This window comes from Protomyctophum bolini (genome assembly GCF_963924005.1).
Source record: "Protomyctophum bolini genome assembly, chromosome: 24".
NCBI classification, from domain to species: Eukaryota; Metazoa; Chordata; class Actinopteri; order Myctophiformes; family Myctophidae; genus Protomyctophum; species Protomyctophum bolini.
Genome location: NC_137885.1, coordinates 10,262,573 through 10,275,827, shown reverse-complemented (window position 1 = coordinate 10,275,827; position 13,255 = coordinate 10,262,573). Strand labels below are relative to the sequence as shown.

The 13,255-nt window shown below is 46.7% G+C and overlaps 1 protein-coding gene across 1 annotated transcript in view; it reads right to left on the bottom strand.

The window, feature by feature from the left end:
- Positions 1-2,812: 2,812 nt before the first annotated feature.
- The window catches only part of zeb2b (zinc finger E-box binding homeobox 2b), a gene marked incomplete at its 3' end in the record, with an annotated part of 105,443 nt that continues 95,000 nt past the window's right edge, over positions 2,813-13,255 (bottom strand). The window contains 10 exon segments of the mRNA XM_080758516.1: positions 2,813-3,360; positions 4,660-4,893; positions 7,850-8,030; positions 10,486-10,535; positions 10,538-11,012; positions 11,014-11,724; positions 11,727-12,041; positions 12,043-12,447; positions 12,449-12,589; positions 12,592-12,684. Of these exon segments, the coding sequence (XP_080614642.1) occupies positions 2,813-3,360; positions 4,660-4,893; positions 7,850-8,030; positions 10,486-10,535; positions 10,538-11,012; positions 11,014-11,724; positions 11,727-12,041; positions 12,043-12,447; positions 12,449-12,589; positions 12,592-12,684 (3,153 nt within the window).

Genomic DNA, 13,255 nt, shown 5'->3' with positions numbered 1-13,255 from the left:
GTTGTAGACACATACCACAATATTTTGCACACTCTCAGAGTGAGCATAACACTGAGGATTTCCATTTGTGTTAATCGAGCTCAGAAAGAAACGTCAGGCGTCTGCAGTGTTTGGTACTTTGTATTTTGGCTACCTTTTATTCGAGCATGGTATTTTCATCATCAGAAATTACAAATTAAGAATTCAATAATACTTTTACAAAGACATCTCAGGAAAACTGTGTTTCTCCAGTCAATATTATGATACATAGTATTTAACAGCCCCTTCTTCATTTTCTAACCTTTAAAAAAAAGAAAAGAACAAAGATGAATCGAGTGGAATTATAATTTTTTTCATTTCTTACTTTTTTTTCCTTTTTCAGTTGAAAATACAGTGTTTTCACAATTGTATAAAAGTTCCCAAATTTGGACTTTTTTTTAAATTGTATTTCCCAGTCACTGGAAAATAAACAGCAACATAAAATAAAAATAAGAAAGATTAAACTTCGCATTTCACAATGTCTCGACACACAATAAATGCTCTCTTTTCACGTAAAATGTTTGCCCCTATTTTGTCCGACAACCATGTTCCTTTGTTTACTAAAATATATCTATATATTGAACTATAGTACTGTACACAAACAGTATGAAATAAATAAAATTAGGAAATACAAAATGGGACACATAAATAATGTTTCATTTTTTTTGTTTCCAACCTACAAATAAAATGAATGCAATTTGTTTAAAAAATAAAACATGGTTTGGTGTAATACTGAGAAAGATATATATAGAGAGAACATATAAATGAACGGAGAAAACATTGCACAATAATATTGTAAACTAAGCATTGTGTTACCTATAATAGTCTTAATACTGTCATGGGTGTGTTTTTTATCTTCATGTCTTAATACTGAAGCTGGTGACACAAAGCAAGTGGTACTCAAACTTGTTCATGTCAAAGACCCCCAAATTAATACGCACGTGGCCACAGACCCCCCAACATGTTTCACAAAGATAAAAAAAAAGAAAAAACACAAATAGCCGGTGTATATATAGGGGTTAAACTGGTTAAACCAATGTTGCTATATTAACATCTTGCTGGGGACCTCCTGGAACCCCCTCTTCAAGGACCCCTGGAGGGGAAGGGGTTCCTCGGACCCCACCTTGAGAACCGAAGTGGCCTTTCCTTGGACGCGACACACTGTGGCACATTGCATTAATACACAGGTTCAAAGGTTTGCATAATAAGGCTTGTATTTTTCTCTTTAAAACCTTAAAAAACTTTTCAAAGGCTTTGCCCTTCATATTTCTTCTTTGACCTCCCCCTAAACCCTCCACACATATACACATAAAATGCATGTATTTCCCATTAATTCTTTTAAGTCCTTCAGCATTAAAAACAAAACAAAACAAACCTACACGGCTGCGTCTTTGCTCCATGCGGGCGTTTTGTTCTAGCGAGGCCTTTACCACTTGCCTCAACCTGGCATTCCTATATTTTGACCATGTCATACAGTAGGCCAAATCCTTCAAAAAAATTAAATATATTTCTAAACACTTTCCAAAGGGTAGACCAGCTATTTCCGCTGACACGACAACGTATTATGACAAGTACAAACCAGGCCCTATAAGTGCTTCAAAACGGGAGTGGTTTGTGAGCAGTGGACAAAACAAAAATAACAAAAAAAAGGTTTTTAAATGTGATGATGACAGTAGGTAATGCATGTCTAGGGACTGGAAGAAACACTGCTGCTGCTTTTTTTATCAACACTGTATAAATATATACATAGGCAATACTTTTGAATTATTCTTCAGTTTTTAAATGTGATTATAAGTAGCGGTAGGAGTGCAATTTTGTACAAGTCACTAGTTGTGCTATAAATACTATAGAACACGGGGGGGAGGGGGGGGCTGTTAGCACCACACATATTATTTTTTTCTCCTTTTAGGCCGTAGTGTCACTGTACATGTAATGTGTCCAAATGGAGTTCATGTATTCCTTTTGTTCGGTTTGCATAATGCAGCTTGACAAACCCATGCCCCCCCACCCCGCCTCCCCTCCAAAACACACGCGCGCGCGCACGCACACACACACACACACTCACACACACACACACACACACACACACACACAGACACACAGACACACACACACACACACACACACACACACACACACACACACACACACAACCTGCTTTAAACTTGGTTGCCCGTGTGTCTGGCGCCAGAAATAGCAGAGTTACAAGCTCACAACTGAAGTGCTCAAAAGAACAAATTACAAAGTAATTTACAAAGTAAAAATTTCTGAATTTTTCAGAAGTGGTTAATTCACAATATATGTTTTGTTTCCCAAAAGTGTATATATATATATATATATATTATTTTTTTTAATGTAGCGGAGTAAAGTTCATCAGCTTGCAAAAAGTACTCAAGTAAATGTACTACTACCACTACTGCTTGTAGATCTGCTACATTTGGTTCGAGTCACAAGGCGCAACCGAGTGTAACTCAGTCTTTAAACAATGCCTCCCTCGAGTAATAATTGATTTTTTTATCTGAGTCCATGTCTACTCGTGTAGACATCCCCCCCCCCCACCCCACCCCTTCGAGAGTCCTTCAAAATAAAAGCTTCCTGGAAGCTTCAGGCACGTGCACATATAACTTCAGAACACCAACGTTGTGTTTTTAAACCCAACAGGTTTAGTAATACTGAAAGAAAAAAAAATACAAAATAATCACAAATCATAATAAAATAAAACATGGGAAGCTTTTTTTTCGTCGTTTCCTTGATAGATAGTTCGATGCCGCCCCCCTCCCCCCCCTCCCCCCCACTACATCCCGTCCTCCATCGTGTCCTCGTCGCCGCGGTCCGACTTGGTTTCCGTCTTCCCGTCCTCCAGCGAGCTGCTGTCGTCCATGGACAGCAGCTGCTCCTCAGCGCCGTGGTCCCCCTCGTCCTCACGCATGAGCCCTCCTCCTCCCGCGTCCGGGTCCGTGTCCGCCAGGCTCCTCCTCTCCTCCTCCTCCTCCTCCTCCTCCTCTTCCTCCTCCTCCTCCTCCTCCTCCTCGTCCGCGAACGCAGCCTTGTCCCTCCTCTGTGCCGCCGCCGCGGCTGCCATCTTGGCCATGTACGTGTTGCCGCCGCCGCCCGTGCCGCTCCCGTCCTGCCTCGCGTCCCTCGCCATGCCTCCTCCTCCTATGCCGTTCATGGCCTCGTGCCTCAGGATGCTCTCTCTCTCGCCCAGCTCGGAGGACGCGGCCGCGGCGTACGCGGGGTGGTGCGACGGCAGCGGCGCCAGGCCCTGCAGGTACGCCCGGCTCATCAGCAGCTCCGTGGGCTCCAGGTGTCCCAGCACGCCAACGCCTCCTCCTCCTCCTACTCCTCCTCCTCCGCCACCTATGGGGTCGTTTTAGTTCACGATTAATCGTCACGCAAATTCATTGAGATGTAATGGTTTCATTAAAAGGTGTAGGGAAACAGAAATGGTGATACATTTATTTTGACGTTTCAACATGAAACACCGGTTCTGAAGTTTCTGAACCAGTCAGAGCTGCCTTCAGGCGATGGGACGCTAGCTATAGGGACAGTAGCTATGCTATACGCAGCAGCGGGGCGTGTGTTTGTTTACAAATCAGATGGTTGGCCAGCTGTGCCAGTTTACTGTTATGTGGCTTATTTCTACCCTATAATGTTTTCAGATACATATTTTAGCGTGATGATTAAGTTGAAACCGAGTAATACACTGTCTGGATGTTATCTTGAATGGGAATAAAAACGGAGGATTTCTGTAATCAGTAGCAGCAGTGGGTATGCCCATATGATGACCACGGATATGGTCTAAAAGTGTGAAAAACGTCTTTTTCATTTCACTACGCCTTTAAGCACTTGAACCCCCTGCCTATTCTGGGGGAAACATTTTGCCAAGCAGAGTCACACCGAGTCCGACTGCCTGGTCCCCACTGGGCACGATTCACATTGGCCTTGATTCTACCTCACCCGAGTACACTTCATGGTACTCATGTGCCTCAAAGGGCTGCTGTGGACTATGGGGGGCTTTGGGAGACAAGACAGGCGCAGAAGAAGATCCACTTGTCAGAGTTTAGCGAATAATAAAGTTCTTGGTATTTTTGTCCTAGCTGCAGTGCGTGCTCGTTACATATGTTATTTACTCATTTATTCATTTATTTTTTTACGGCTCGTGCTACTCAAACGCTGGCAGATTATCATTTCTTGTCAACATAGAAGAACTACCGGAAGTATAGTCCAGGTAAAATAGTGTGTCATTATAAAAATGTATAAATTATATATGATTATAGTCGATCTTCCGTCTACGGATGGCTTTCACCATGCAGCTATCCATTATGCGAGTACACTTCAATCGGTCCCGAGACTACCTCCCCATGCGGTCCCGGGAATGGTTGGGTGATCCGCTCTGGGGAACGGTACGCAGCATTCGCACTAACACAACATTTGCCAAGACTACGAATAGAGGGTTACAAAGAAAATACATTTCCGTTTGGCTCTTGGGCTTCGTAAAACCGAAAGTATGAAGTTTAATTAAAACGTGTGGAAGTAGCCTATATCTACAAGCTCACAAAGCGCCACATTGTGCCACGTGGCCGAGCTTGTAGATCGTCTATTACAGGCGATTATGTAAGAACTGCAAAGGGGCCGTACCTCCGCCCTTCTCCCGCGCCTCCCTCTCGGCCGCCTCCCGCTCCTCGGCCTCCCGCTTGCAGTAGGAGTAGCGGTGGTTCATGTGCTGCGAGTACGAGCCCGAGTGGGAGAAGCGCTTGCCGCACTTGTCGCACTGGTAGGGCTTCTCTCCCGAGTGGAGGCGCGAGTGCTCGATGAGGTGGTGCTTGTGTTTGAACGCCTTCTTGCAGATCTGGCACTGGTGCGGACGCTTGCCTATACACACGCACACACACACACAGACGCACACGCACGTGCACACACACAGGGGGGGGGAGCGGGGGTATACGTGAGTCGGCGGCCTCCCTCGAACAAATCAACAGCGTTCAGGAAAAAATATTCAAACACACACATGGGCGAGGATGACGGAGGGGCTGATGGATGGGGCGGGCGTGGAGTAATGATGACGCCGCGCTGCATTAATGCTAACTTTGACTTATACATACGACAGCACAGCTTATTTGTTTATTCAAATGACGGCGCGGGGAGTGTCTGGGATGAGAGAGTGCGCGTGCATTCGCGGGTCTGCATTACAGACAGATCCCTCCCGTTATGGTAAAAGCATAATGTGGACAGAACCACATAAGTACCTCTCCTGGGGCCGATGGACAGCAACGTAAATAAATGCGTGCAAAGCAAAACAATCACAAGACGGCAAATAAATAAACAAATTCACACGACGGAATGAAAGAGTAGAGAGACCTGATTATCTCTCATATCTCGAGTCATTCTGGTTCATCGTGACTTCTGTCTCACCCTGGTTGTTGTTTATTTTATTTTTTTTGGGGGGGGGGGGGGGTGACCCAATATGATGGGAAGCGCCGGGCGCAGAGTCTGACATCTGAAACTCACGTCGGGCCCACATTTGACGGGCTGACATTTCATGCCACCGTGCCATAAATTGTCTCGGTAACTAGAGTGGATCGGGAACTGTCCGTCACTTGACTGACGGGACAGTCTAAAGAGACGTCTGAATAAGATCATTACACGGCATGTTTATAATTTAATATCTTAAAAAAACCAAAAAAAAACCCACAGAGCTCTGGATTAACTGGAATCGTTTTGGTGAACCAAGGGGTCTGGGAGTTGCGTTCATTCCTGTAACTATAGCTACGGGGGTTTCTTATAGTTTCTATCCATCCATTTTGAGAGAGCTTTTCGTCAAATTGTCTGAGATATCCGACTTTGCAATGCTTGAGGTTCGGCCTAGACCTCCTTGACCTCCTGTTCAATATGCCCAGAGACAACGTACTGCCCAGCACTGACAGCCAGACAGCCCGGCAGTCTGTCCACTCACATCTCATTGCAACTTCACTGGTCCAACGCATTTTATACCCCTAAAACTCCACACGGAACGCTACAAAAACACACGTTCGTGTGTAATATGCACACCACAATGCTGCAAAACCATCGTAGTTGCTAAAAGCACAACCTAAACACCAGCCTCAACCAATGGCCATTAATATGTGGAACATGGGGGAAAATGTACACATAAATGTGTGTAGTCCAAGTACACACGTATAAATATAAGCCTTGTATGTGTTCATTGTTCAGTGTATTTTTTCTCATGGCTGTGAACGTGTTTGCTTATCCACTTGAACCCTATTCTGGGGGGGAACAGCCAAGAGGTTTACTGTAGAGGTCAAGTTTTACTAAGTATTGACAGTTTAACTGGTTATTGAACCTACTCCTGCCCAGGAATTATAGATGAAATACAGCTGTGTAGCTAATCCTGGGCCATTTATTCAACTGCCCACTGTTCCTGCTAAACCAGTAAAAGAGACAAGTAAAGAGAAGTAAAAGTTAATTCACTCTGCCGTTTGCCTGAAGCCATATTTTCTGCCCGTGTTCCAACGAGATAGACTGAACGGCTGCTGTCTGTTTTCCGGGGGACGCACGGGCAGATAACGGTTGGAAAAATGATGCAAGGCGGTGAAAGATGATCGCCGCGTAATTTGTGTAATGAAAAGACGTGCTATCGGCGCGGTTGTAGCTTTTAGAGAGAGAGCGCCGCGCGAATGATGAGATCTATCGCCAATAACGGGAGGTGGGGGGGGGGGGGGACCGATAAAAAAAGAGCGTCGCGGCTTTTTACTGCCCGCGTTACATGGAGGTGATTTGATGTGTGGCTTTTTTGAGATAATAAAAGAGCTTCATATAGCAGCAGAGGCGTTATGATGGATGCCCGTGGAAGCTGTCAGCGAGCGCTGTACTGTGGATAAATGAAGTGCCACGCCTCCACGAACATCAATCATGTACTTTGTACAGAAAAGTACACACGAAGCCACATGAAACACATCCTGAAACAGTGATTCTCAACGTTCTGTTTCTTTTTTTCTTAATTAAAAGACCCCCAGTCTGATTAGCAATAGTCCGTGGACCCCCATTTGATGTGATTTATTATTACCGGTATATGTGTGTTTTTATCTCTGGAACCCAGGTACTTTTTAATATTGCCATCTATGATTCAGTCTGATATATAGTCTGTCATTTGGTCCACAATTCCTGTCTATCTATCTATCTATCTATCTATCTATCTATCTATCTATCTATCTATCTATCTATAGTGGTAAAAGTTCAACCATTACTGTACATGTCCTATAGTTTTACATGTAATAACCGTGAACATTAACAATCCATAATTTAGCGAGGACCTCTGGGGGTCCCCAGACCCTATACGTTGAGAACCACTGTCCAAACAAAAACACATCAACAACTAGCGAGATCAATAACTATCTATTCTAATTACAGAGACTTAAAACATTTCTATACTACACAAGCTGTTCTTTTATTATCATTACAATTATTATATTGTTTTAAGCTGGCCATTTGTTAGCATTACTCAACATCAACTCAGAACAAGTTAGGTCTCATTTATTTATTTGTATTAATTTTTTTTATATATATATATTTTTTTTGTATACAAACAACTGAAGTAAGGAATGGAGGAGAATGGGGAAGGGGGGGTATCGGCGAGGTTAAAAAAAAACCCAAAGGTAAACGTAACAATACCCCAAATTTAAAGGATTGTTCTTTCTTTCTTTCTTTCTTTCTTTTTTTAAAGAACACAAACATTTCCAAAGAACTCAACATAAAAATATGGGACGACTGGGGTGGGGAGGGAGGGAGGGAGGGAGGGGGGGTAAAAGAGGGGTCTAAAACAGTGATATACCTGTGTGTTCATATTTGTGTCTTAGAAGGGAACTGCTCTTCTGGAATGTTTTGTCGCACAAGTCACAGGCGTACATACCACTTTCTGTCTTCTTAATCTTCTTCCGGGACAGACAGGACTCTGCGTCCGCCATGTCGTCCAGACCCGACATGTAATCCGCTGTCCCGTCCAGGAGCTCCCCCTATAGTGACAGAAACACAGAAACACACGGAGGAGAGGAACGCAAAATCAGACGTTGGAAAAGGTAAACGGTAGATTCCGTACGTTCAGTACATTTACGCCAACACTCTTTTTTTTTTGTCCCATGAATAAATTATACATTTGTATGGTAGAGTATCTTAATAAAAATATAACATCAGGGTGGTTGTATTGTGTCTCCCCTGCTCTTCTATTGCGCGTGGTATAGTAGCAAATATCCAAACGAAAACTTTTACATTGTGTCAAAGGTCACGTCTCACCTAGACATTTTGACTAAAACTTTGACCTGATGGTCAAGATTCAATTCATCAAGCAAGCAGGCTGGCTGTAGCTAATAGTATTAGCTTAGAAAATGGCACTTGCACAGGAAAGCTGTGTTTCCCGGGGTAGAATAGGTTTAGTTACGTAGTGCAGCATTACATGAGCTCTTGGTGAAAATCCGGTCTATGCTAGGACGTTTCTTGACATAGTGGACACATTATGGCACACATCCTTAGAATCCCAGTAATGTGTGATGCAGGTTTTGTCCACATTCTGTTCAACCTATCCTCATCATCTTGTCATTATGAGCATCATTTTATCTTGTATCAATCAATAATGGATTAAGAGCGTCTGCTAAATGCTTAAATTGTAATACAAGAACAATAATGGCTTCTATAGAATCCTAACTTTTAAGGTGCGTGCGTGCGTGCGTGCGTGCGTGGAGGGATGGGTTTGACGTGATTGTGTCGGACAGAAACTGGGGGGTTGTGAGTAAGGCGATATAGACTCTAAATAGGACTCCATGGACTGTGTGTGTGTGTGTGTGTGTGTGTGTGTGTGCGCGTGCACATTCTTGTGCATGGAGCGGGGCTTCTCGTGCACACGGCCATGCATATTTAAAACGGATTGAATACCTCCATCGATTTATAATCAAAGTTTCACAAACCTGGAATAATCTCAGCCAATCCGTTGAGCTGACAGACGCTATTAAAATGATATTCAGTAATATGGCTTTCTTTCAATTCAACATGTTCTTTTTATAATCCTTTTATAATGAAGATTAGCTTTAAAGAAAGTAGACAGAAAAAGACATAACTGACGGGGAGGACGTCACAACACGACGACTTCATAATAGGGACAAATGGCAACCGAGCCGTTCTTGAAATTGCAACCTCATAAAGATAAGAATCGCCGCGTTCCTTTGGCTTAACGGCCAATATCCAGACGAACAAAGGCTTCAGTTAATGAACATGTCGGACAATGATACTGACCGACTGTGTGTAACACACTGTGTTTTAAGAGGGAGTCCGCTATCGCTCTGCAATCAATTGGAGCTAAATGCCCCCGTAGCTGTGTTTTTTAAATCTAATTTAATAACTTAGAATAGGAAACATTATTAATACCTTCTTTCTTTTTTTCTTTCTCTCTCTCTCGCTCTCTCTCTCTCTTGCCCAAATCAAAATGGTTCCCGTCTATGTTAAACAGCCTTCAGCGTTCAGCGGTAATGAACATGGAGCCTGCATTATTCATCTAGTCTGCTGAAGCTTGTCTTGGGAAACCTTGTAAGTTCACATTTCAACTTTATTTCATTTTTCTTGTCAAGTAATGCCCCATTTCGTCATACAAAAGTGTCTCACAGATGTCGTGAAAATAGCTGATCTACAAGCTCACGGCCATGCAGAGTGACAATTTTCACTACTTTTCAATGTTTTTTTTTAACGATACGAAAGGAACGGTTTTGGAGATACGAGGTTCCCACTCGACAGCAACGGTTTTGCTCTCTTTAAAACTCGCCGCCGAGAATTGTGCATGCGGCGGGCGAGGGAAAAAAATTCTCGACTATAGCGCACAGCTTCAGGGCTCACCTTTGTCATTTTTACAAAGGCCTTTCACCCGTATTTTAATATATAAAATATCTCGAGTTGAGACACATGGTTCCTCTCTCTCTCGATCCCTCTCTCTCTCTCTCTCTCTCTCTGTTTCTGTCTCTCTCTCCTTCTCTCTGTCTCTCTCGCACAGGGCTGCAGTCGAGAGAGAGAGAGAGAGAGAAAGAGCGTTAATGTATTCGACACTCAGAGGTAAGTACAATTCACAGAGGAGAAGCCGGTAACAACTGCAATACCCACCATCACAACCTCTGAAACACCCCCACATTTACACCGTGATACCGCTAATGATGCCTCGCTTTGCGAGGGCACCGCTCCGGGCCCCAGGTGCCAGCTGCTTATCTCCATAACCTTTGCCCTGGGGTCGGCGCACCTCAGGTGAGCGGGAGTCTCTCTCCGCGGCTCTGGAGTAGATCCTAATTAGCGCCGCGGAGATCGTTTAGCGAGAGCGGCTGTGTTTTGAGACCATTGAGGGGGGGGGGGGGGGGGGGGGAATATGTGCAACAAAAAAAAGAAGCCCCTGAGGCCTGGGGGCTTTGGACAGAACCACACAGGTCTGGGCTTATTTACCTGGAAACCGGGCTTCCGCTGGTATTTTCTCCGCTGCTGCATCTCGGCAAGGTAGCTGCGCCCGTGGCGTAAGTGTAGGCCATGTGCGGCAGGAAGCCCATTTGCTCCATTCCCGGGTACGGCCGGAGCCCCGCTATGCTGGCCTGCATCGGGGGCATGAACGTGGCCTGGGGGAACGCGCCCTGCGGCGGCAGCGACGTGTACAGAGGCTTGCCGCTGAAGGGGTTCATGCCGAAGAGGGGGCTGGTGCTTTTCTCCAGGCTTCCGTTGCTGTTGGTCGAGCCCGAGAAGTCCTTCTTGAGATAGGCCAAGTTCAGAGGCTCCTCGAAGTGGCGCTGCTGCTCCCGGGGGGAGCGGACGCCGTTGTGGTCGGCGGCGATGCTGTGGAGCCTGGGCCTGCTCTTCACCGTCAGCGCGTGCTTGGGTTCCCTCATGAGCCGAGAGGGCAGAGACAGGTCCAGGGGCTCGGCCTGCAGGTCCTCCGACGTCAGGCTGTTTGGCGTGTACGAGCTGCTGTGGGAGTTTTTTGGACGACGCCGAGGACAGGTTCAGGGGGGAGGGCGTGTTGCTGCGGGAGTGGTCCGGCTTCTCGCCGAGCTTGCCGACGACAAACGGGTGGTGGTGGTTGTTATTTTTCAGGTGTCGGAGCGCGCCGCCTTCGCAGTTGTTGACGTTGTTGTGGAGCTCGGCGATGGACTGGGAAGTTAAGCGATCGCCGGACTTCACCAGCGACAGCGGTGACCGCGCCGTCAGAGGGTCTTTCTGCGCGGCGTGGTGGTTGTTCGTGGCCCCGACCATGTCCATTATGTTATTCCTGTGCTGCTCCAGTGTCAGGCTCCGAGTGCTGCCGAACTGGTACATTTTCCTCTGCTCAAACCACTCCTTGACAAATTCCTGAGGAAGGCCGACCGCCATGGAGATCTTGAGCAGCTCCTCCGAGTTGGGCTCCATGTTCATCGCGAAGTATGCCTTCAGAACGGACATGTGGTCCTTGTAAGGGTTCATGGGAGCCGGCAGGCCCTTCTCGGATAAGATGGAGGACAGCAGGTGGGAGCTCTTCTCCATGAACAGCGCGGGCTTGTTGGGCATCAGGTTCTCGCTGGGCTGCAGCACCGCTTTGATCTCCTCGTTCATTTTGCACAGGTAGCGCTCGTGCTGATGCAGCGGGATGGGACCGGGAAGGCTCTCTTTGCAGAACTGGCACGCGAACGGCGTGAACAGGGTGTTCTCCTGCATCTTCCCTCCTCCAGCTCTCCGTCCAGCGCGTGGCTGTGCTTCTCCCGCTTGATGCTATTGCTAATCTGCCTCTTGGAGTCCGCCGTCAGGCTCTGCAAGCAGGCCTTGGCTTCGTTCACCTTCTCCAGCGTGTAGTCGATGATGCTCTTGGCGGTGCCGTTGTGGTTGACGAGCGGGAGCCCCATGGGGTGCGGCCCGCCGTGCGCCAGGAGGCCCTGCTTCTGCTCCTCGATCTGGGAGCCCAGCTCCTTCATGTAGGCCTTGAGCCGCGACAGCTCCTCGGGCTTGCAGTCCATCTTCTGCCGGCACACGGTGTTGTCCCACGATCTGCAGGACCTTCTGCACCTCGCTCAGGTTGTTGGCCAGCGGGCCCGGGTAGCACAGGAGCTGCGGGTCCAGCCCGCCCAGCCCCAGGTGCTGCAGGGGACTCTGGGCCGTCGTCGAGTTGGGGTGATGGTGGTGGTGGTGGTGGTTGTGGTGGTTGTTGGGGACCCCCAGTGGGCTGTTTCCCCCTCCTCCTCCTCCTCCGTTCATGAAGTGCGCGGGGGCTCCGAAGGCATGGGACGCCATCATGAGCTTGTAGTCGTTGAAGTCGAGCGGCTCCGTCTTGATGCTCATGTGGTGGTTGTTGTGGTTGTTGTGGTTGTTGTGGTTGTTGTGGTGGTGGTGGTGGTCGGCGTGGCCCGCCGGTGGCTTGCCGCCGTTCTCCAGCTTCTGCCGGAGCTGCGTTGACGGCGGCACTGGTGGGCGAGGATGATGCGGAGGTGGGGGAGGAGCCCGCCTTCGCGTTGCCGCCGCCGCCGCGCATTCGTCCGTTGACGGCAATCAGTCCGATGCATTTCTTGCTGCTGATGTGCGAGCTGTACGAGTCCCGAGTTGGGAGAAGCGCTTCTTGCAGTTGGGACACTCGTACGGCTTTTCACCTGCAGGGGGAGAAATGAAGAAGAGCGACCCGTGAGATGACTGGCAGGTAGGCCGGTTACAATTATCACATAATCACCTCATCACAATTATTTGAGATGATCGCAATTGATTTTGCATAGTCATCGATGTTGACATTTTTCTAAAAAAAGCTTACGCTTGTAGATCAACTATTTCCTCTATTGTGTATTATTTTTGGAAAGCTACTTTTCAGTTCATATCTTGCCCTGTGCAATTTGTGATCACGAAGCCTAAAAGGCAAACAGAAATACTAATTTGTAACGTTCCAATGTTCAATGAAAAAATGCATGTGAAGAAAACACTCATTTGTTTTTCAACGAGGCACACTTTCTTTTATTTAACCGTATTAATGCCAGCAAGAGGCGGGACCTCGTTCTACTGTCCGTGACCCACCTGAGCCAAAACGAGGGACCTCGTCTTTCTTTATTGAATCGAGTAATAATTGTATTATTTATTATTTTTGCTTTACTCATGTTCGACAGCCTACATACGGATCCGCACGTGCACGCACGCGCTTATTACTCCCTTTTCTGCTCAAAATGAGCCGGAATCCAGTGTCTGGAAGGTTATCATTCCCTCTTCTACATTCGTG